Source organism: Chrysemys picta, chromosome 15, assembly GCF_011386835.1.
Source record: "Chrysemys picta bellii isolate R12L10 chromosome 15, ASM1138683v2, whole genome shotgun sequence".
In the NCBI taxonomy this organism is placed as follows: Eukaryota; Metazoa; Chordata; order Testudines; family Emydidae; genus Chrysemys; species Chrysemys picta.
The window spans coordinates 14,493,213-14,518,113 of record NC_088805.1 but is presented as its reverse complement, the minus strand read 5'-3'; the positions used below and the strand labels follow the sequence as shown (position 1 = coordinate 14,518,113).

Genomic DNA, 24,901 nt, shown 5'->3' with positions numbered 1-24,901 from the left:
ACGGACTGATGGACTCTCACAGGGAGAAAAGAACGTCACTCCCGAATGGAGACGGGGGACTAGTTTCACAGACTGGTTTGACTGGAGGGGAAGCTGGTCAATCCCAAACTAGGAGAGAAGGCCAAGTGCACAGCTCAACCTTTGCCCCTCCAACAGGTCAGAGTGACGGAGGGGGGAGGGGAGGAGCTGTCTTTCCCCTACACACGCACACCCCATGTACCCCCTTGCAGGGAGTGAGGGGCACAAACTCACTGAGGATCACTCAGGCTGCAGGGGGAAGTCTGAGGCCAAACTGCAGCCTGGGCAGGTCCCAGCAGAGCACAGACTGCAGAGCAGAGCAGAGGGGAGGCAGGTTTGGGTCTCAGTTCCCCATCTGAGTGTCTCACTGTGTAGCCTTAAAAGCCCCTCCTTGATAGTAGTGAGTGAGGCAGTAATAATCAGCCTCGTCCTCTGCCAGGGCCCCCTTGATGGTTAAATAGGCCGTGTTACCGGAGCTGGACCCAGAGAACCGCTCGGGGGTCCCTGACACTTTCACGTTAGCGTTGTAGATGAGGAGGCGAGGCACCCCACCCCCCCGCTGCTGGAACCAGTACGGGTAGATGCTGGTGATGTCAGATACGATGCTCACGCTACAGGAGAGTTTGACAGTCCCTTCAGGAGACACCAACAAGGAGGGCTCCTGAGTCACCACGTACTGGGAGCTGGTACCTGGAAAGCACAGTACAAACAAAGCCATGAGACCCGCCCTGCGGCGTGACACGTTTGTGTGAAATTCCCAAGAGGGAGGGGGAAGGTGAAACCCAGTCAAGGGCTGCCCTAGCGCCATGGGCCCCTCTCTCACCTGAGCAGTAAGTGAGCAGCGTGAGGAGCAGAGGGGCCCAGGCCATGGTGGGAATCCAGACGAGCTTGGCTTTGGGAGGCAAACGGGTCTGTGGCTGGGATCCTCCGATTCTCTCTTAAACCCCCAGCGCTGGAGAACGGCCCCTTCATGCAAATCAGCTCCCTGCTCACTGGCTGCTGCTCTGGGCACCTGCGTCACCCCAAGACAGGGCAGAGACATACAGGGGATCTTTCTTAGATTTGCTGTGACTGTAAAGTACTGAACTATACGGGGGAAATATTAACAAACTCCAGGAATCTGCTGGATTAGGAGGAGCCCTGCCTCGCTCCCTCCCCCAGCTTCAGGGCTATTCCCAGTCCCATGTTGGTATCCCAGGTTTGCTGACGAGTTTGTTTGTGATGCAATACGGAAGGGATGATCTTCACACTGCCTTCCCCTGAGCAGTACCTCCCTGAGCCCAGTGACGTGTTCAACTCTGCTGAGGGTGACCGTGTCCAAAGACGGGAAGCAGTGCTATAACGATCTGATTTGCTCCATTCTTGGCTGCAGTTGGCCTGTCTCACTGGGATGGTCCTGTTCTGTTCTCACCCTGGAGCCAGTTTGGATAATTCTGGGGCTCCCGCGCGGGCTGCTGTGACGTTCCACACACACACAAAGCCAAACACGTATTAGACAGTCTAGACAACTTATTTCAAGGAAAACAGCAAAGAAAGAACAAATGATAAGTCTCCGGGAGAGAGCGCATGTACTCGAGAGCGAGCGAGTGTACACAATGCTACACTCTACAACGCTACGTCGGAACTGGAACACAAAAGAGCTGCTGATGCACCGCTGCCATGGCAACAGCAGGGAGTCCATATTTAATGGTGCAAAGCCCAGAGAACAGACTGATGATGTCTGTGTTCAGTTACATGGGCACATGCGTCGCATCGGTCTTCTGTGCCTTGCTCTTCTGTGGTGTGTGTCCTTCTGCCCCGGTGTGGGCTGCATCTCCCTTCCCCCAGCCCTCGGCTCAGACCAGCAGGGCGTGTGGGTCTGACCCGGTGACGTGTGGAACATCCCCAGTTCTCACTGGCTTCAGATGGGAGACGAGGGTGTTTGGCTCTCCAGGAGACCCTCAGCATCGCACAGGTTTAGCCGTACATCGGTAGACAGGTTTCATTTAGTGGAGTCCCTCAGAGCACTCGGACATTTATTAGCAGCCCACTTGGCCAGAAGCTGACCGTGATGTGTGGCACATCTGTGCACTATTAGAGCCCCTGTGCGAAGCCCTGGCATGACTGGTTCTCTGCCAGAGTGAGGCTGCATGTGCAGATGGGCCTGAGCCTGAACCAGAATATCGGATCCAGTGCTTCATTTGTAAGGAGAGACGAGCCGGGGCTCAAGCCATTTTTTACTTTCATAACTGACGTGGTAAGTCCAGAGGCCCCGGGGCTATGAACTGCCAAGCCCAGAGGTGCTGGGGCTATGAACTGCCAAGCCCAGAGGTGCCGGGGCTATAAACGGCCGAGCCCAGAGGCACTGGGTCTGAACCCTGGCAAGGCCTGGCACAAATTAAGCACCTATCAGATCTGATCCCACCATAGAGCACGCTAGCAGAGTTTGGATGTCTGTGATTCCAGTTCCAAGCTCCCTGGCTCCAGCCTGTCTCTCCCTCTGCGACCTGCCTGGTGAGAACCTCCACCCTTCTCTCAGGCGCTGTGGTGAGGCAGGGAATGGGGGTTGTGGTGAGGAGCAGGGGAACGCTGGATGGTCTCTGTTCCAGTGTCAGTGGCAGGGCAGCAGGAAGCACAGAAGCGGAGTAGTGGGACGGGTTGTTCTGGGAGTCAGGGGCTGAGGGGCAGTCAGAACTCTTCTAAAGGGAGCGAAGGACAAAATCAGAAGGTGTCGCCTCAAATACGCAACGAGGCTGAAGTTGGTTCATTATTCCCGATTTCTTATTCCAAGGCACACTTCTTTCCACTGTTGTCCCAACACCCACCGAGCTCGCAGCCCCTTTAGCAAAGTGCCACTTCACCATGTGGATGTTTGGAGTAGCAGGGGGCTGTGCCAGGATTACAACCCATATAAAGTTCCTGTGGCCAGGCAGACAACTCCGAATTATGGAGGAATTCCAGGCCATGAAGAAACTTCCCTTCTGAGCAAAACAGAGTCTTATTCAGTATGTCCACACAGCGTTTGGACAGACTCAGGCGAGTGGAACTCACGCTAATGCTTTAAAACCAGCTGTATACACAGCGCTTTGAAGTTGCAGCTTGGGCTAGGGCTCAAAAATAGCGGGTGGGATAGAGGGGAAAGGTTGTGTCGGCGAGTGGCCTCCTCTTTAGCCTTTTCCCCTCCTGCACACAGCATCCACTGAGCACTTAGTTATCCTGACAAACAAATAAAGCCCAATTTGGCCCAAGCCTCCAGCTCCAGGGGAGAAGGAACGTGGCTGCTGTTCCCCGTCGGCGTCAGGAGGATAAAGCATACACGAGCCCCATCCAGTGGAGTCAGACCGAAATCACCCCTCTTGCTCTCCCGGGTGTCCTGCTCTCTCAGTTTGCACAAGTCATTAGGTCACATGGTCTCCCATGGGGGCAGCCCAGCTGCAGAGAATTAACTGACTTGGGTTTCCAGGTGCCCGAGCGAGAGTCACAGTCACACTCTGCTGGGTTTTGCAGCTTAGAGCGAATGGAGAGTTACCGGGGACAGAAACGCGGCTCTGTCCCCCGCCCCTGACTGCAGTGACCTCTCCCTGCACAGATTAGCTCTGGGGCAGAATGGTTTGGTCTTTGCTGTGGCTGACAGAGGATTTCAGCTCCTAGTTTGCCTTGGAAAGAGAACTGTGCATTGCATCCCAAGGGAGTCCCTCGTCTACAGCCACCCTGCAGAATGTAGCCAAGACGCTAGTGTTGGCTGTGTCACGACCAGATGCTCCTGCAGCTGCCGGCCGGGCAAGACTGTCTGAGCCAGGCTCTGTAATTTCCCCTTTTGCATTGCTGTGAAGTGGTGCAAAGAACAGATTTGCAGGGGTCTCTCTGCAGAGACAAGTGACACAACACAATGAGAGGCTCAGATGAAATGGGGACGGGTTCCATAAGAGAATCTCTAGACAGTGAGAGAGACACCACAGGCCCTAACTGCTGCTCTGCTCTCTGCAGGACCATCAGAGATCCCACAGCAATTGCATCACAGCAGAAGGTTGCCCCAGTGTCCTTAGCGAAAATTTGTCTCCCCCAACCCCCAACTAATGGGGCTGTGTCACTTTCCATATTCACCCCCTCCCCCAGAGCTGGCTGCATTTCATGCACATTGTCTAAGGACATATCTTTTGCAAGGCACTTTGGGATCTCTCGGGGTGAGAGGTGCTATATTATTAAAGGGGTCCAAAAAATTCGATCGCGATAAATGTGGGGTTGCGGTATAGCGGGATTACAAAAATTTACTATTTCAAGCCGGTCAGTTTCAAGCCGGTCAATTTCTCTTGGGCAGAAAACAACTTGTGTTTACGAATTACCCATAACAGTAACTGAAAGGGTGCAGCTCCAGCAGTGGGGCTCTCAGCCATGCAGCAAGAGAGGGAAACACTTGGGGAGAGCAGGGGAGACGTGCAAGGGGCAGAGGAAGAGTGAGGAGCAGCTGGGGAGGAGAATGGCTCTTCTCCCCAAAAGGAGAAGCGGGAGTAGGGGGGAAGAGGCAGTGGGGAAGGCACATTTCTTTTTTTCTTTTTGCTTCAGCGGCACTGGTCGCCTGTTTTTTTTTTTTTGTTTGTTTTTTGCTTGATGCAGCCGGAGCCACCTTATGATCGCCTTATATCCAAATTTGCATTATCGCGGGGCACGTTATAGCGGGGTTTCACTGTATCTCTACACATTGCCAGTGCTCCAAGCCTCATTGGGCCTGCTCTCCAATGCGCTTTCTGATATGGTTTCCCTTCTCATTCGTCTTTTGGGTTTATGCCAGGCTTGGAGCACTCCACAGAAACTGTCTAACTTCACCCCAGGCTCCTAACGCTCTCCAGAGCCGCACCTCATTACAACATGTGCTGGGAGGGTCAATTGTGTCCCCTGGCTGGGAGAAGTAGTGGATCATGTGACTAGAGTCACCCATCGGAGTATCCTGCCTGCTCCAACTTTCACCAGTGACCCTGACAACAAAGTCACTGGATGTGCTTTTCCTTTGGCCAGTCCCAGACTCACGGCAGAGTGGCAATGCAGGATATTGGCCTTCACACCTGACTTAACTTTGAACAGTCAGAGCCTAATGCTGCTTAATTACACAGCTGAAATGACACCACGTTATACAAAACTGGCAATTCTTTAATGATTCTTGTTATTATTATTTGTATTACAGCAGCGACATGCTCCTGCCAAGGTTCCCAGACCCCCTACCTCACTGCCCCTGCTCACCAACCACCCTCTCAACTCCCACCAAACTCGCCCCCATCAGCTGACTTCTCTCTGCTCAGCAAATGCAGGTTCATCCCCACAGACAGGCCATGTGGACTCTAGATCAAAGCAGCTCAGACCCTGCTCCAGGACGGGGATTTCCCTTTGCCAATTTAACACCCACAATGCACCCTGCAAAACTCTATTCACCCTCTCCCCTGGAGTGAGCAATTCATAGGACTGAGATGCAGTGTGTCCCCTCCCCCGCACGCCGAACGTGCTCCAGACTCCGTGGCCAGGCCAGCTGGGGGCACTCAGTGCTGGGGGGACATGCTCAGCAATGGATTCTATGTGCAGAGGCCAGGATACAAATCACTGAGTTCCAGTTCATCTACCTGTCCTGACTCCTTTTCCTGCCCCGTGTCACCCTATTAGTTTTAGGGAGCAAAGGCTTTGGGGTTCACATTGCAGGGATGAGGGGAGAGTGGAGCTGCCCAGCCAAGTGCTCACGTGCAAACCGTCGCTACCAGGAGGGTGTGAGCAGCCCCGTGATACCATTCAGATAATGGATTTACATCGAATTCCACACGGATGGATCTGGACTGAGGTCGCACCCACCCCGCATCACACACACATGGCCAAGACTCCTCTCCCCATCCTTCACTGCCTTGGATTTTTGCTATTTCCAACTGGTATAAAGAGCCCTTGGTTGGAGTTATTCTCTCGGAGTCTCCTGCTGTCGGTACTCTAGGGATATTGGGCCATTCCCTGCTGACACATTCATTGGATGAGATGGATGACACTGGATTTAGTCTCTGGTGAAGACAGGAACACAGAGTAGCGGCCATCTTGGATCAGGCCCCTCTGGGCCCTCAGGATAGTACGGAACCCAAGTGATTGAGTTCGCTCTGTGTGAGATTGGGCTATTCAGATCCTGGCTACCAAACCCTTCCTGTCACTGACGGGCTGACTGGCCCCAGACCTCCACCCACACACGTGATTTCACAGCTCTCCTGTGGCAGGTATCAGCTTCAGACACGCCTGGGTCACTTCTAGAAGTGCAGGGGGTGGAGGAGCAGATGGGAACATGTGGCTCGTGTAGTAGGAGATGGGGAGGGTGTAGAGAACATGATAGTCCTCAGCCTGCCATAGATGCTGGAACAGCCCCTTTGTGCAGAGGATCCCAGATCTCCCGATCTGCGGGCAGCCCCCACCCCCCAATGCAGTGCCAGGAGATTAGTCTAGGGGGAGAGGGATCTAGTGTGAGGGAAAAGCAATCCCTGAAACAAAGGCCGGGTACAACACGGCCAAGGAAGCCTCTCTCTGGCTACATCTGTGCCCCACTAGCGTCAAAGCTCTTCCTCAGAGTCTCGCTCGGTGTTGGTCAGTGAAATGTGAAAGGTTTTTGTCTCGGTTCCCTCTCTGATTACACCACTGTGAGCATCGTAGCACTGTTGTCCCAAGTCGCACAGTAATAATCAGCGTCATCCTCGGCTTGGAGCCCAGAGATGGTTAAGTAGCCAACACTGCCGGAGGCAGAGCCAGAGAACCGGTCCGGGACCCCAGAGCCCCTGCCTGTGTTAGAATCACTGAAATAATAGAGCAGGTATCTGGGAGGATTCCCAGGGGTCTGTTGGTACCAGCCTATTCCATAGCTACTGATGTCGTATCCTCCACTGACGCTGCACGAGAGTTTCACTGACTGCCCGGGAGACCCTGACACTGAGGGCGGCTGTGTCACCACGTGCTGGGCACAAGAACCTGCCAGAGACAAAACTCAGATCTGTTAGTGCTGCACGGCTTGTGCTAAACCCCCAATTAGCTCATTTACCTGCCCCCCAAAAGTCATCCTGGTCGGGAATTACCTGCCATGAACAGCCCCAAGAGACAGAGAGGCAGAGCGCACAGGGCCATGGTGCAGGGAGGAGATGGACAGAGGGAGAGAAGGAGCCAACCCTGTCCTTGGGTTTCAACTGGTTCCTGCCTTTATGGAATCCTGTAGTATCTTTTAGATCCCTAAGGGGCAGGTCACATGCAAATGAGCCCTGGGGGGCAGGCTGGATTGAGCCAGCATGCAAATAAGCTGTGGTGCTCTCTGATGTACCCGACTGCTCAGAGACATCTTCTGGTCGGCATTTAGCACATTTGCCTTATTCCTGCGCTGTAATCACTCTGCTGGCCCTGATTTCCCCAGCAGAGGATTTGCATGGAAGAAAGGGGGAAAAGCTGAACTATGGATTTGTCTTCCAAAGCCCAACCCAGGTGTGTACTAAAGACCCCAACCAACCCGAGCAATCCTATATCGAGACTTTCATCACTTCTCCCTCAGTCCCCAGAAAACCCTTCAGCACAAACTGGCTTTTCAGGTCTTGGCCACAAGGTTAATAAAATGCCCCCATCTAGTGGTCGCAAGCAGTGTTTGCTTCCCCTTCTTCACTGCACTTTCCCTTCTGTGCACCTGCTCTATTTGTGCAGTGATCGGCCTGCATGCGTTTACATTCCTCAGACCACAGGGGCTGCCCGGGAAGAGTCCAGCTGTCCAGATCTGACTGACTGAGTTCCTGCTGCCTTGTGCTCAGTCATCAATATAAACTGGATAACGTGCATCACAGAACTTCCTCTGATTTTGTTCTTTTATGGCCAGATTAAAGTGGGCTCAGTCCAGTTTCGGTCTGTGCTCACTAGTTTTGTGCATGATCTTTGCACACCCAGTTTTCACAGTATTTACACGTGTGAGGAACTCCAATCACTTGTATGTGTATCGGATAGTGTTCAGAAACAGTGAGTACAAATGATGGTGTGTGATACATTGCACATGCACAAATTAACACCTCGTTGGGAAAAGTCGCCCCTGTGGGATTGATTTCAGCAAGATATAGTAGGAGAAGAGCAAAGGAATGTCTGGCAGAAAACATAACTATATACACCCTAAAATAATAATGACTTTTTATTCACCTAGTGATGCTGGCTTAGCTGATGTCAGACAACAGTTACATATGTCAAACAACTGACACAGCCCTGCCCCAGACAGGCTACAGCCTGGAGGCACGAGGCAGTGCAAGAGAGCAAAAGTGAAATAGGACAAACACACAGTGCCGGGTGGGTTTTATGGCTGGAATTTTTCACTGAACCTGTGGGTCGTTGGGAGCTGTTTGAAGGAGTAGAGGGAAGATGCTTGGTGAACACAAATGGGGAACTGGCTGATCCCAGTGTAAGGTGCAGTATGAAGGAAACATAAAGAACATCCCCGAGCTCCCTCAGCCGCACTCGAGCCTCTGTCCCTTCCAGCCCCAGTTCTCTCCTCTCACCACGCCCTTGGTGCCCCTAACCAAATCCTGCTCTACTCAGCCAACTCCCCCCAGCAGTAAGCTTTCGCCCCTCCCAGCTTCTATGTTTTGTATGTGTAGGTTGTTATTATGACTAACACTATTTATTAGTGAAATGGGCTCATTGTTTCTGGCACACTTGGATTGGGGGTGACACCATGGAAAATCCACTCTTTCCCAGTGGCCGTGGGAAGGAGCATTTTGAAAAATACTCCTAAAAGAAAGAAACTGGGGGCTGTGAAATTGCCTGCAATGCAAATGGCCACCATTTGGGTGAAATCAGGGAAATATGACAAATTACTTTTGCCCAGCTCTGGGTGGGTGCAAAGATACACTTGTCCTTGTCCTTTGAAATCAATGGCAAAACACCCACTAACTCCAGTGGTGCTGCCCCATGCTCTTTGGGGGTCTCCCCTGGGCCTAGATCGCTGTAGAGTGCTTTCACGGTGTGATCTCGTTCCTTTCCTTTCTCGTGAAATTGAGATTTGTAACAATAGCCGACCTCTTCTTAGCCACTCTGGGAAGCAGTTACTTGTTTTGCTTATTTTTCACTGTTACAAATTGTTTCCTTGCACATAAATAGATTTGTACAGCTTAACGGGAGGGGCTCAGGCATTGTGTCCATGTAGCTTTCAGAGCGATGCCTGCTGGGTGTGTGCAGAGAAATCTCTGCCCCCTCGTTCCCAGGCCAGGCACTAGCAGAGTGTGGAACTCTTCTGCATCCCACATCTCTGCTATTCGGTAGGCTCGGATACAGCTGTGTTTACTACTCCGGTGATTGACAAGGAGAAACCGGGAGCTCAAGACAAAGACCAATAGAGCTACTGCAGCAGCCTTCTGTTCTTAAATGTTTATTTTAATTGAAAAGCGAAGAAAGTTCAATTAAAATAAGAAGTTAATGAAAAATAGGATTAGAGGCAAATCAGGATTATAATTATAACATGCTCTGTACCACAGAACATCGGGAATGTGGGGAGAGCTCTACACACAGGGCACCAAGGGTCCAGAAGGCTATGAGAAGAGATCGCTGAGATGTAAGAATTTTTTATTTAATTATTTTCTGCCATTTGAAATCGCCTTCTAAAGAGTCCAGGGCATCTGGGTCCTGGAAGCATTTGCTATGATTTATGTATTACTGCATAGCACCAGCAGTGCACTAGAAATCCCTGCCCCCTCATTCTAACTGGTGTCTCGGTGTCCTTGAAGTTATTCTGTGTTCATTACTGCTGCTTTCACCATTTATTACCAGCAGTTATCACCGTGTACTACCCACCAATCTGCTAGACTGCACCCAACAGAAAGAGATTTCTCACCCTCCACCCAGCCTGCCCTGGTCCATTCCAAGAGGATTTATGTGCACCAGACCTGTGCAGCCCAAAGGGTATTTAATCCAGTCCTATAACAACCCACAAGGAATGTAAATATTGTTCCCCCCGCTCTGAACTGTCCCACTTCCATTGGCTCGTTAATGCACATGACATGGGAGGGCTCAATGGAGTCACTTTATTGGCCTGAAGTCGTGGATCATTTAAATAGTCACCCACCTGAATGGCCCTTATTCCCCGCATCCTGCCTGCTGCTCCATTTCACCCCACAAAGAACGTGAAACACAAAGTTAGTGGATGTGCTTTTCCTTTCGGCAGATCACAGAACCGGTTTACAGTGGAACTGCAGGATATTCCCCTCCACACCTGACTTGACTTCGGAATCTAATGCCACCCAAGAACGCTAGTTACCGGCTGAAATGAGACCCACTGGATACAGACCTGACAAGTCTTTACTGATGATGATTTGTATTATAGCAGTGACATACTCCCCCCTCCCCACTTAGGGGCCCCCGACTCCCTGCCTCACTGGCCCCCTGTTCACATACCCAACGCCCACAGAACCTCCTCCCCGGCAGCCCCTCGGGCTGCTCAGCGTGGGCAGGTTCATCCCCACTGCCAGGCCATGTGGAATCGAGATCAGATCAGCCCAGCCCCTGCTCCAGGACAGGGATTTCCTTCCACCATTTCACCACCACCACAAATAAACTCACAGAGAAGCAGAGGCTCAACCCCCTATTTTAAAGGGCCTCTAGCCCTGGGATCCCCTCCAGCCAGGCCCCCTGCTTTCCTGCTGACCGGGGAGAGGCCTCTTCCACGTAGAACTGAGCTCTTTCAGGCTACTGAGCCGACCTGGCTGGATCGCAGGGTCACTAGGAAACTCTCGTTTCCCTTCACCCTTGAAAAGCTGGAGAGGGAGGAACTTCTGCCGACCCTACTGCTGCAGGCCTCTGTCACAGACCAGACCATGGCTGGGATCCACGGCAAATCTTCCTACTTCTAAACCAATCTCATAATTTTGGGGGGCCTGACTCATGAGTTTTGACCATCTGGGGCTGGCAGTGCTGTGAGCACAGGAGACATGATGAGACGTGGTGCTGGCAAAGGTCAGGCCTGTCAGTGATAGAAGACACTGACCCAGCTCTCAGATGCTTTTTCTGTTCGGATTCCGGTCGTAACTCGCCAACTCCAGCATTTAAAGCAAATCTGCAGCATTGTCCACCAGCCTCTCCCTTGGGAGGGAAGGGAGGTGATATGGATTTTGAAGAGCAAAGTGCAGCAGGTCCCAGAGCAGAACAGACAGATGGTGCCTGGGTGTAGGGGACAGTCATTGTTCAAGAAACCACCAATGGCTTCTCTCTCTGTTTGTCAGTGTGTGTTTAGGAACGTCATGGTCTGAGCTTCAGGGCTGCAGAGAGCTGTGACAGAGAGTTTAGGTCTCGGTTCTCTATCTCATTGTATCACTGTGATGAACGTTACTACTACCATCCCATACAGCACAGTAATAATCTGCATCATCCTCTGCTTGGACCCCAGAGATGACTAAATTCCAGAGGTTGTTGGAGGTGTCAGAGGAGACGGTGAATCGTGCTGGGATCCCTGTGCCCCTGCCCTGGTCACCGCTAGTTTTATAGTGGTACACAAACTGCGGGGCACTGCCCAGCTTCTGCTGGTACCATCGCACCCTGTAGCTGTCAATGTTGTATCCTGAGGACATGGTGCAGGCCAGTCTCACATTCTCTCCGGGGGACACGGACACCGAGGGCGTCTGAGTCAGCACAGGCTGCGAGCTGGAACCTGGAACGAGACAGGAAAGAACTGAAATGTGGCCGCTGCCAGCATCTCAGAGCAGAGAATCAGGGGCAACTTTCTACCCTACCCGAGCAGTAAGTGAGCAGCGCGAGGAGCAGAGGGGCCCAGGCCATGGTGGGAATCCAGACGAGCTCGGCGTCCTGAGGCAAACGGGTCTGTAGCTGGGGCCCTCCGATTCCTTCTTAAACCCCCAGAGCTCAAAAACGGCCCCTCCATGCAAATCAGCTCCCTGCTCACTGGCTGCTAAATGCACCACAGCCCATGGGAGAAAGGCAGAGACTCCATAAATTGGAAGGGTTCTCAACATACTTATAAAAAAGTCTAATTACCCCGCTGAGATTGTCAGGGTCTCCGGGTAGGAGTCAGCCTCCAACTCTTCCTCATTGCCCCATCCAATCCACACAAAACCCTGAAACTAAAGTCATCTCCCTGCCTCCCATCCTGACACTACCTCCCTCTTGGTATCCCTCTTCTCTGCCTCTTCAAGTGTAATCTATTTGTTCTTGCCCACAAAGCACTACAGAACCTCTCCCAGCCTCAATATCTGCCCTACTCTCTTGTGTCTCCCTCCCAGCAGCTCCACTCTACCAGTGGTACCGCCTCAGTGACCCCTCTGTCCACTCCTCCCACAACCGTCTCTGTGCCGTCTGCCAAGTTCCCCCTATGCAGGGAATGCCCTGGCAATTCTGGGCTGCAAAGCCATCCACTCGCCTCACTCCAGCCCCTCCTGGTGACCTGCTCCTTCCACAGAATAACCCCCCTGACTGAGCCAACTCCATTTTATATCCATTTACAAAACCTTTAAACCAGGCTCTGCACTGGCTGCCCATTGGTTTCTGAGCAGAGTCTGAGGTAAGATTTCCCTTGTCTGTGTTATTCAAGAGACCACTCGATAGTGTGTCCAGTTCTGGGGTCTGCAATTTTAAAAGGCCGTTGACAAGTTAGAGGGTCTAGAGAAGAGCTACATGGATATTTCAATGTCTGGCAAACACTAATCGTCGGCTGAGTTACTTTATCCCTCACTATTTAGCTTGTCAAAGAGAAGGTTAAGAGGTGACTTAGGTGTGTTCAGAGTCAACCGAAAGCCACTGAACTCTGCGCTGGTCTGTGCACTGAGAGGCAGAGGTGCTGGAGCTAGGGCGGCTGGGGGGGCTGCCGCAACCCCTGGCTTGAAGTGGTTCCATTCTATGCAGGGTTTGCAGTTTGGTTCAATGGCTCTCTGCCCCCCCGCTATAAGAATTGTTCCAGCGCCGCTGAGAGGGAGCCGAGCATGGCAAACTAACCACCGGAACCGACAGCCACCAGGGGATTTCTGCAGCTCCAGTGACCTCTTCTGGCCAAACAACAGATCTGTGAGCTGAGCAAAAACTTTTCCTTTGCCTGAGATTCCTCCCAGGGGGACGTTACAGGCTCAGCCCAGAGCACAGGCAGCTCCGGCTGATTCCCTCTGCAAGTGCACTACAAGGAGTGTCTCCCCTCTGGCCCCTGCAGCCCAGTCGCTCCCTCATTCCTCTTATGGGAAATGCCTGGCCCTGGACACAGCCTGAGCAAATGGACATAAGGAGGAGGGACATGGAACTTTCCCCATCGCTCACCTGCAGTGGAAGGGCAGCAGAACTGCTCCATCATCCCCTGTGTGGCTCTGCATAGCCTGACATACCCGGGTACAATCCAGAGTGATGAGCAGCTGTCACCCCTGCCCTGCAGTCCTGGGTGTCTGGCAATGCCTCGCTGAAGGAGCTCCCAGCTGGGCCGCTCACAAACAGCCTTCCAGCCTGCCAGCCGCACCCTGAGTGTCTGTGTATAACTGCAGCCTGCCAGCCATGCCCAGGTTACACTCGGTCTCTCCCCAGCCTGGGTTATCCTGCAGGGTGACCGCAACACACCCCCTGTCTTAGATTTCCCCCAGGAAACATATGTCCTGTACGGCCCAGCCCTCTCCTGCACTGTACAAGCTGTACTGGGTCCATTATTTCTTTAAAAGGAATAATATGGACACAACTTGCCACCCCAAATGGAGTTTCCCAGACACTTCAGTTAAACACACTTGTCTAGATATAACAATAAATCAAGTTTATGAACGACAAAGAGACAGATTTGAAGTGAGTACAAGTAATGAGGCCTAAAAGTCAGAAATGGTTACAAGGAAAATAAAGATAAAATGCTACTGGTGCCTCACTCAGCAAACTGTTACATTCAAAGCAAAGTTCTGTCATCACAGGCTTTCAGCTGCCTTACTCGCCAAACTTCTTAGGTCAGGAGCCCTCCCCCAGTCCAAAGGCTGCTTCCTTTGTCCCTGCAGGTGCAGGAAATCGATGGGCAGAGAGAGAGGGACGGGTGACTAGGGGCGTTTGCCCCTCCGTTTTATAGTTTCACCTCTTTGAGAAGCATTTCCAGCTGGGTACCAGGAGACAAACAGTCTAGGGGGAAGGATGTTCCCTGCTGCTTTTTTCTCACCGGTTTGAGCTTCCTTTGTTTCCTGCCCTCCTCTGTTTACTGCTTAAATGCAAATTAAGCAGGGCACGTATTCCTTGATTTGAGGACAGACCTGTTTGCCAACTTCTGTTTGGGACACCTGTTAATACCACCATATAGTGGAATCTTATAACTTCACGTATAATGTTGCCACACATATTTTTCCAAGACAATAATGAGCAGCAAATTATGAGATTTTTAATGACACCTCCCAAGACATACCTTGTACAAAGATTCTCACAGTAGTGTGCAGGCTGTGAATACAGGGGTACATTCTGTCACACAGAGCCACGGATCCACTGGCTTCCTCCTGTACCTGAAACTCCCCTGCATGCTGGGATGGAGGTACACAGGGGTTGTGGGGAATGGAGATATCCCATCTCCTAGAACTGGAAGGGACCTTGAAAGGTCATCAAGTCCAGCCCCCTGCCTTCACTAGCAGGACCAAGTACTGATTTTGCCCCAGATCCCTAAGTGGCCCCCTCAAGGATTGAACTCACAACCCTGGGTTTAGCAGGCCAATGCTCAAACCACTGAGCTATCCCTCCCCCCAATGGACACAATGTATCTGTGCAGGCTCCCTGCACCCTGCCACCTCCATGAAACAGGGTCTCTCTGGGTCTCCTGTCAGGACTCTGCACCCCTCTGGGGGTGACGAAGAATCATCCCTTCAATGAGTGAAAGCCAACTTCAAAGTGGGACTTGGCCACCCAGGGTCACAAACCCAGCCCCAACCAGAGAGAGCTGAGAGGGGAGTCAGGGTATCACTCACTGCCTGGCTTCTTCATGGAGAAAGAATGGACAACAAGAGGGAGCGGGATGCTGCCAGCTAGCCAGCGCCCCAGACAGCTGCTGTGTAGGTCGACAGCCAAGTGGAGGAGGAGAAGGAGGAGAAGGGTGGGGAATGGAGAAACTGGAACTGCCCCAGAGATGGAATTTCAGCTAACGACTCCTGCTCCTTGTTTCTTCTCTTTCCTTTTAGGTTTCTCTTTCCTCTCTGTCAGTCTGCCTGGCTGCTTCTTCTAACTGTTGTTTGCCGTGTTGCAGCCATATTGGTCCCAGGATATTAGGGAGACAAGGTGGATGAGACAATATCTTATCTGTTCTATCTGACTGTGGCAATCAGCTGGGATGATGCTGGGCAACCCTGCGCAGAGGGGGGAAGAGATGGAATTCACAGGGAGAGATGCTCAGCTTTGCAAAATACCTCACTTATACCCTGGGCTCTGCAGCCACCACAGCTCCCAGCAGGGCACAGGGGGGAGGGAGGTTTTTGTATCACTTCCCCATCTGACTGTATCACTGTGATGAGCACTGCCAGTCCACACACAACAGTAATAATCAGCATCATCCTCCGCCAGGGCCCCCTTGATGGTCAAGGACATGGTGTTACCCGATCTGGAGCCAGTGAAACGCTCTGGGATCCCCGAGGGCCTGGTACTCGTAGTGTGCATGATCAGCCGAGGAACATTCCCCAGTCTCTGTTGAACCCAGAGTGGGTAGTTATTATCAGTGAGGGCCCCACTGCTCAGGCTGCAGGAGAGGGTCACGGTCCCTCCAGGAGACACGAACTCAGACGCCTTCAGCGACTGGAGTTGCTGGGAACTGAAACCTGAAACGAGAAACAAGCTCATCAGAACTCCCCCTAGCACGGAGCAGAACCGACGTTCTCAGCGCTGCCTGCAGAGAGAGCAGCGCTACAGCTTGTTATAAATTCTTAATTTGCTTCATTCACCGGATCAACCCCCCCTTACCAATGCAGTAAGTGAGCAGCGTGAGGAGCAGAGGGGCCCAGGCCATGGTGGGAATCCAGAGGATCACGTCTCTCTTCCAGGAACCCTCCAATTCGCTCTTAAATCCCCAGAGCTGAAGAACGGCCCCTTCATGCAAATCTCTTGCTCACTCAGCGGCTCCCCCTCCTTATAGCTCTGTCCTAAAGGGGCCGAGCCAACCCAAGAGAGGTTGTTTCACTGAGCTGAGAGCACAGAGCAGGCCAAGTTTCCCTCAGTGCGCTCTTGGGGTTACTGGGGGCCCTGCTTGAGAGAGTGACAAGCTTCCCACCTGTCTGAGGATCTGGTGGATTCCCTTGGTTCCAGCTATGACTCACAGCAGATCACTAGGACACATTCCCCGTCCAGCAGCAGCAAATGTTGTAACACAGAGACACCCTCGCTGTCATCCGTTCAGCCCCCATGGCACAGGGCCACTGGGAATGAGCTCTGCGCTCCGTTCCATCACCGGTCACTCTGGCTGCAGCGAGACAGGGCGTAGGGCTGTTCTGTACAAGAGTCTCCCATTCCAATCCTGACCTGGGAGGCATCAGTTATCCCAGTCGCTGGCCTCGGCCCTGTTTTACCGTCCCCAATCTGGAACAGCTCTGCTCCAACAGTCCTCAGCCTTTCTAACCCTGTGATCACTTTGTATTGGGTGTAACTGGGAACACCGGTGGAACCACCAAACAGGGTTTCAATTGTGACATAATCAGGATTTGAACTCATGTCTCCAGGGGTGAAAGAAAAATTGTCAGATTATCAGTGTGTGTATTACAGTGACTCCCAGAGGCCCTGATCAGGATGGTGGTAGCATTGTGCCAGGTGCTGTACAAAAACATATCTGCAGCTCTCTGTGCAACTAAGTTTTCCCAGCAGTAGCACGAACAGACCCACAAGTTTATTAATGAAAGCAGCCTGGCCTGGAGGATTTAGAACTGGTGTTGGAGCCGGGAACTTCTGGGGCAGGATTATCCCATCAGTGGTGGGTTGGCAGGTCCCGGAGGAAGGAAAGAGAACTGCAAAACTGACTGGATGGGCAGGTCCTGAGTGGAGATTCAACCAATACAAATATCTGCAAATATTGCCCTGTGTGGACCCCTCCCCTTTCGCCTAGCATGCAGCCAGTTGTGAGCATTTCTCAGGTGGATTCTCCATCCCATCAGACTCCTCCTTCTCTGCCTAGCTCTGCTGAGCCCACTCCGCCCCCTTCTCCACTCAGTTCGTTCCCCTGGAAGATGACAAACTCAGCCCGGGGCAATGATTTCATGCTGCCCATTTTCTATCTGCTTTGAGCGACGTGGCTCTCATAGATGCCCAGGTTCCCCGGAGAGGGAACATTTCCTTGCTGAAAATGGACGTGTAACTCCCTTTGGGGTTTGCCTGCTCCTGGAACACTGGACTGACCCACTAGGGGTGTATCCACATGGCATTTTGAAGCAATTCGGAGCCTCCCAGCCCAGGTCGATAGACTTGGGAGCCAGGCTTGCCCTAGTGCTCTAACAATAGCTGTGTAGACAGCGCTTTGAAGTCGTGGCTCAGGCTGGAGCTCAGGCTCTGAAGCCCACCCCCCTCCCTTGGCTTCAGAGAACTACATTAGTGTGAACTCGGGGCCAGTAAGTTCACGCCCGCAGCATCAGCGCAGGGGAGTCACAGCACGTTGGTGAGCCCTGCTGTTCATACCCCCAGAGTCCGAGCACCGGACACTGTAGACATGCCCTGAGTTTCACTTTGGCTGTTCGGGTTTGGAGCTCAGAGAAGCAGAACAACTGAGGGAGCCTCTGGTTACTCCCACTCCCCACACGGGGGTCTTTGTACGGCTGTGGGAGCATGGCCAGGCAGTGCGTGGCCAGGCAGTTCCAGTCCTGCAGAGACCAGCATCCAGGGAGGCAGAGAAACAAACTGGTGCCAACTACTAGAACCAGCTGAGAACCTGCCAGGACCGAGCCAGGGACCCCAGAGAGGACCATGCCAGACCCAGGGATGAAAACACTGTAAGAGGGTGTTTGTTAACCGGCCAGTGTTTGCAGCACTGCTACACCCATCTCCAGAATCAGCCTAGAACTTCCGTCTGCCTGGGAAGGTGCCGGAGGCAGCTGGGGGTTGTGGTACAGTTGTGAACAGGGGGAGGTGGAGATCTGGTTGTATCATTACTGCTTTAGCATTTATCAGTTAACTTCAACCCTTTCCTTCCCTTGAGCCTCTGTTTCCTGTCCCATTAAAGTCCCCTTAGTCACATTATTACTTTTGGGTGGGACCTTTCATGTGTTGGGGTTTGTATTATAGTGTTTTGTTCCTTGCATGCTGGGTCCCACTCCTGGTTAAGAGGAGGGGGGTTAGTTACTTTCCCAAGGGACAGCCCCCTCGTGTCCTAGGCCTGGTCTACACTATGAGTTTAATTCGAATTTAGCAGCTTTAAATCGAATTAACCCTGCACCCATCCACACAATGAAGCCATTTCTTTCGAAATAAAGGGCTCTTAAAATCGATTTCTGTACTCCTCCCCAACGAGCGGAGTAGTGCCAAAATCGATATTGTCATTTCAAATTAGGGTTAGTGTGGCCGCAATTTGATGGGAATTCGAATTTCATGGAACCTTCCAGACTTTCTGAGAACTAAGAATGTTTTCAGCTATGTCCTCTTAGGTATATAAGGGGCAGGGCCTCACCAGTCAGTCAGTGAGATATAAGAACAAAGTGAGGTGAAGTTGGAACCCAACTGCGATATTGTGTACCTTGTTTTATTGTGTAATTGTGAAAGTGTGCTTGTGTTTTAATACCTGAAGAGTGTAAGTAGTGACTATCAAGGACATAATTAATGAGACGCCAGAGATCTCTTTTGAACCCATTTGCTTATATATGGCATCAATAAATACAGATTTACAGATCCTAGCATGCAAATTTATCATCTTTTATGACAGGGATAAATCATGTTTGCAAATCGTGCATCAAAGTCGTGAAATGGGCTGAAAATGCAATAAAAATACAGTAATCAAAACTTTAACAAATGGGGGGATGGGGCACCGAAGACTCCCCTCGCTGGGGGGCACCAATTGATCTAGGGCCGACCCTTCCTCCAGATAGTCTAGAGCAGGGGTCGGCAACCTTTCAGAAGTGGGGTGCCAAGTCTTCACTTATTCACTTTAACTTAAGGTTTCGCGTGCCAGTAATACATTTTAACGTTTTTTAGAAGGTCTCTCTCTATAAGTCTATATTATATATAACTAAACTATTCTTGTATGCAAAGTAAACAAGGTTTTCAAAATGTTTAAGAAGCTTAATTTAAAATTAAATTAAAATGCTGATCTTACACCGCCAGCCCACTCAGCCCACTGCCGGCCAGGGGTTCCGTTCAACTAGTTCGGCAGCGGGCTGAGCAGGGCCTGTGGGACCCCGGCTGGCAAGGGGCCGGCAGCCGGGACCCCAGACTGGGGGTGCAGGTGGGAATATGGGGGGTGGGTGCAGGAGCTCCTGTTTGGTGCTCAGGGTGGGGGTGGGGATGTGGGGGGGTGCAAGAGTCAGGGTGTGGGGGGGCTGGGTGTGTGTGGGGGTGCAGGAGTCAGAATGGGGGCTGGAGGTGTGTGAGGGGATGCAGGGGTCAGAGCAGAGGGCTGGGTTTGTGGAGAGGTTGCAGGGGTCAGGGCAGAAGGCTGGGTGTGTGTGTGTGTGTGTGTGGGTTCAGGGGTCAGGGCAGAGGGCTGGGTGTGTGGGGGGGTTCAGAGGTCAGGGCAGAGGGCTGGGTGTGTGTGAGCGGGTGCAGGGGTCAGGGCAGGGACCCCATAGCAGGGGTGTAGGTGGGAATGGGGGGGGTGCAGGAGCTCCCATTTGGTGCTCAGGTTGGGGGTGGGGATGTGGGGGGTGCAAGAGTCAGGGCATGAGGTGTGGGGGGGCTGGGTGTGGGGGGGGTACAGGAGTCAGAACTGGGGCTGGAGATGTGTGAGAGGGAGTGCAGGGGTAAGGGCAGAGGGCTGGGTCTTTGGAGGAGGTGCAGGGGTCAGAGCAGAGGGCTGGATGTGTGGAGAGGTTGCAGGGGTCAGGGCAGAAGGGTGTGTGTGTGTGTGTGTGTGTGTGTGTGTGTGTGGGTTCAGGGGTCAGGGCAGAGGGCTGGGTATGTGGAGGGAGTGAAGGGGTCAGGGCAGAGGGCTCGGTGTGTGGAGGGGGGTTCAGGGGTCAGGGCAGGGACCCCAGACCAGGGGTGCAGGTGGGAATGGGGGGGTGCAGGAGCTCCCATTTGGTGCTCAGGGTGGGGATGTGGGGGGGTGCAAGAGTCAGGACATGGGGTGTGGGGGGGATGCAGGGGTCAGGGCAGAGGGCTGGGTATGTGTGGGGGTGCAGGAGTCAGAATGGGGGCTGGAGGTGTGTGAGGGGGTGCAGGGGTCAGGGCAGAGGGCTGGGTGTGTGGAGCAGGTGCAGGGGTCAGGGCAGAGGGCTGGGTGTGTGTGGGGGGGTTCAGGGGTCAGGGCAGAGGGCTGGGTGTGTGGGGGAGGGTGCAAGGGTCAGGGCAGAAGCCTGGGTGTGTGTGTAGGGGGAGGAAATGGGTTAGGGCAGAGGGCTGGGGTTCTCGGCTCGTGGGGGTACTCACGGCAGGGGGCTGGAGGGGATATGCCCCTTTCCCACCCCTTTCCCCAGGGCCCCGTCCCCACCCCCACCTCCTCTCTGCTTCCTCCCCGGAACATCGAGCACACTGCAACTCGGCTTGGCTCTGTTCCCCCTCCCAAGGGCGATCAGCTCATCGGCGGCAGGGAGAGGGAGGGGGAGGGGCAGGAAAGCACCACGCTGGGGGAAGAAGCAGGGGAGGAGGGAGCTTGGTTGCCGGCATGACCAAGCTTCTGCCTCCTGCCCCCGCAGGAGAAATCGGTGGGTGGAGGGGGGGCTGAGTGGGGCCAGGACCTCGGCAGGCTGCAGCGTGTCATCAAAAATCGGCTTGCGTGCTGTCTTTGGCACGCATGCCGCAGGTTGCCGACCCCTGCTCTAGAGAGATCTACATAGTCTCAAGTTCTGCGTCCTTAAGGCTTCCCAAAGCCCTTCCCTTGGGACTCAAGTTACAGAGGGGGGTGTTGCTAATGCTATTGGGCGGTCTTATACTGCCACCTGCTGGTCTGTATAGAGTCTCTGAGGGCTTAGATCATATGAGGTCCTGACTGCCCCTTAATTGACCTCAGTCAAGCCCCAACTCCTGGGTCTCTAAACAGCCCCAGTGCTCTCAGCCTCACTGACTCCCAGACACGCTTCCTGTTATTGCTTCAATCACAGCTCAGAGGCCCGGCACTCGGCAGAGACCTGGTTTGTACTGAGAAGGACGTGGGCAGCGTCGTTTCACAGGTTTGGAAAGTCTGATCCCTTGTATGAGGAGTCCCCGTTAGACGGTCCCACACTTTAGGGCCCAGGCACATTGGGGCAAATCTACAGCAATGATCCCCTTGGTCATTGTCCGCAGCATCCCACCCACCCAAGCTCCATGAGCCCAGATACCACGTGCCCTGCAGGCAATTAAAGGGCAAAACCAGAAATCCAATCCGTTACTGCTCACACTGGTTTGGTATTGTAGGGTTGCTCGGGAAGGACGGCTTTCTCAAAGGAATGTTTTAAAGAATATTGAGGATTATTCTGAAAATCGAAAGCGAAGCATTAAATGATCTTTACAAACAGGCATAAGAAAAGAGCGGCAGAGCCCACTGGTCTCCCAGCCTTGGCATTGTTTCAAAGGAACAAAGACCAAGTTAGAACTTTGCTGCTCAGCTGGAGAGAAGTTGCACCTGGGCAAAGGACTCCAATGGCAGCAGCTCTAGGTGCCCTTGTCTGTACTGGCTTTGCTTTACAAACGTGGAGTACATGGAGCTTGGGCACCCACTGGGCCCGATCCTGGGAAGTGCTGAGCACATGGCGCTCTGGTGGAAGTCAGTGGGAGCTGGGAGCCCTCAGCACCTGAGACGTAGGCTCAATCTCTCTGTTTGCAAGAGGACAACTCCATGCAAATAGTTACATCAGCACCAGCATCTGTGTGTGTGCTGGAGGAGAAGGAAGGTGAGATTACTCATGTCTGTGTAACTCAAGAGACCACAACTGGAACAGTGTGTCCAGTTCTGGGGTCTGCAATTTTAAAAGGCCGTTGACAAGTTAGGAAGGGTTCAGAGAAGAGCTACGTGAATATTTCAAGGTCTGGCAAACACTAATCGTCGGCTGAGTTACTTTCTATCTCACTATTTAGCTTGTCAAAGAGAAGGTTAAGAGGTGACTTGATCACGGCGGAAGAGCAGGTACTCAGGGGCTGTTTAATCTAGTAGACCAAGGCAGACCAAGATCCAATGCCTGGGAGCCGCAGTTAGAAAAATTCAAACTGGAAATGACATGCACAGTAATTAAGCACTGGAGCAGAATACAAAGGGCTGTGGTACATGAAGCCTGGGGGCTTTCTAAAGGAGATGGGCGAGTTCCACCACATGTTTTTGGGCGTGAGGCAGGAATTACGGGGTGAAGTTCTCTGGCCTGTCTCACACAGGAGGTCAGATTGGATGATCACAATGGTCCCTTCTAGGCTGAAATTCTCTGAAACTATGATCCAGAGCTAGAAGTGTGCTAACTGTACCACCATTAGCCAGGAAGACCTCTTCAAAAACCGCTTCAGCTGGTCCAATATCACAGCATAATGCCTTCTGCGGAATGGTTCTCGTTGGTATCCTTGGGGCTGTGATCCCTAGTGCCCTGGATTGAGTCCCTTACTGCCTTTAACTCAGTCTGTGCATCAGAGCAGTGATGTTGTGTCAGAATACAGGTGAGTTCTTCAGCCAGAAAAGCCCGTAGTTTTGAAAGGCAACGAGGACTGACAGGAATTGGAGATCACACTTAGCCAGGAGCCAATCCACCAGGCCATCTCATAGGAACAAGAGACACGCAGGTGGGCTCCCGGTGCTGTGTCACTGCGGGTGAGAGGCGTTTTTGTTCCTCTTCTCCATGCAGCTGTATCACTGTGTGCTGCTTAGATGTGCCGTCCCAGTCTAAGCAATAGTAATCAGCATCATCCTCCACTTGAGCCCTGCTGATCGTTAAAAAGCAGGTGTTCCGGTAAGTGTCTTTAGAGGCAGTGAACCTGTCAGGGACACCAGAGGCTTTATATTGTGTAGAGTCATCCTTGTAATACAGCAGGTATCTTGGTTTCTCCCCTTGCTTCTGCTGGTACCAGCGTATGTATCTACTGCTGATGCTTTCTCCGCTGCTAGGAACACATGCGAGTTGGACACTTTCTCCTGGAGTCACTGACATACTGAGTGGCTGAGTCAAAGTGAACTGGTAGCTGGAACCTGAAACAACACAGAACCACAGGTCACCAAAGTATCTGTAAATGTGGGTGTGCCATGCACCGGGCACACTCCTGACCTAGCTTCTGAGATCAAGTATGCAGTTATATTTACCTGCCCAACAGGCTACCAGAACCAGCAGTGTGGTGACCCAAGCCATCCTAGGAACAGCACACCCAGCCACAGGGCTCTCTGAATTCAGTGATGCCTTCTCCGCTTGCTTCTTAAACCCTGTGATGTGAGCGGACATCCTGAATGCAAATCTGGATGCCTCTGATAGGCTCCAAGTTATCCTCAACTCACTGGCACCCACCCCAGAAGCATGCGGGGACAGTCGGTGTGTTGCTGGGCTAGGAGTAAGTGATGACGGCCTCAGGTATTTTTATCCCATGAGGACACCCTTGAAAATTTTTTCCACCAGATTCCCCACAGCTGTTCAATTGGTTTGTTGCACTGTACAGTGGGAGGGTCGGACAATAGATCCCCCTCACTGCTGAAGGCAGGACACCAGCCCATTGGGGCGATAATCTGTTCCAGTGTGGTCAGGGTCATTCCCTGACAGAGTTTATTTATGGCTCTGGTCTCCAATTGGAGGGCTGGGTTGTCTGCATTATCTCCCATGTGCCAGAAGCTCAGCACCTTGCGCTGCATGGAATGGAGAAAGGGTGGTTGTTAAGGACCTTGGGAAAGCCATTACTCATGGAAATATTTGTTGTTGTATTTTGTGTACGCTGTGAAACATTTACCACTAAAAATCGAATTCTTCCAAACCTACTTATTTGATGTACTGTCTTATGTTCCTGAAATTTCTAACAACTGCTTTCATTACTTTTCTGATGTGCACAGATACAATCTTTCCAGTGTCTGTACCTTTCAGTACTGCCAACCTCAAGTGTTCAAAAATCAGTAGTCAGACATTAAAAATCCTGAAATTGATTTTTTTTTAAAAACCTCATGATTTTTAAGCCAATGTGGGGTGCTTTCTATTTGCCTTGTGGTTCCTGAGCCTTTAAGGTTCCCATTTGCTAGCTTTTGTCCAAACCATGAGGGCTAGAAAATTATTTTAAATAAAATAAAAGCGGAGATTCTCATGTGATCAGCTGTCTCCAGAAGCTTGGTCTTCAAGGAAAACTCCAAATATCATGAGATTTGCAATAAAATCATGAGATGGTGGCAACACTGGTCTTTATGCTTTTTGTAATGATTTCACTCCTTTATTTTTATTTCATCTGCATAATGTGTCCAATATTTTAATTTTATCAATGCCCTAACATAGCAGTCCTTCAAAAAAGAACCACTTCTGCTATGGGAACTGATCACATACTTTGTCTAATCTTACTGCATTCCTAAGGACAGTCTGAAAAAAAATCTCCTTAAACTGTTTCTCTGTTATTTATTGTTACCGTGGGGCTCATCTCACTGAATCTGGAAAAAAAGCACCGTAAGCAATGACACTAGATCAATGAACTAATAATTCAGCCTGAGGTTTATGGGCCTCCATCCCAGTGCAGGACAATATGCATCCTGCAATTTGATTTGAAACCAGGAGTACGCCAAGAGCCAGGGCGTGGCGTGTACGGTGCATGCAAGGAGAACAGCACCTACTCCCAGGGGCTTCCCAGGCAGTAAGGAAGTTACCACTGGGGGTAACCTGCTCTGGTAGATTTGCCATTAGAGTGGAGGGGGAGG

The 24,901-nt window shown here is 52.0% G+C and overlaps 1 long non-coding RNA gene and 1 gene segment (V, D, J or C); both read right to left on the bottom strand.

Moving 5' to 3' along the window:
• Positions 1 to 347: 347 nt before the first annotated feature.
• LOC101932330 (immunoglobulin lambda variable 8-61-like) lies at positions 348 to 11,819 on the bottom strand. The segment is given in 2 exon segments: positions 348 to 708; positions 11,742 to 11,819. Coding segments are annotated over 2 exon segments (372 nt in total).
• Positions 11,820 to 15,468: 3,649 nt separating this feature from the next.
• On the bottom strand, positions 15,469 to 16,233 carry LOC135975812 (uncharacterized). The gene is made up of 2 exons (XR_010592861.1): positions 15,904 to 16,233; positions 15,469 to 15,761 (listed from the first exon to the last, which is right to left on the bottom strand). It is a non-coding gene; the product is annotated as an uncharacterized LOC135975812 (long non-coding RNA).
• Between the last annotated feature and the right edge of the window lie 8,668 nt (positions 16,234 to 24,901).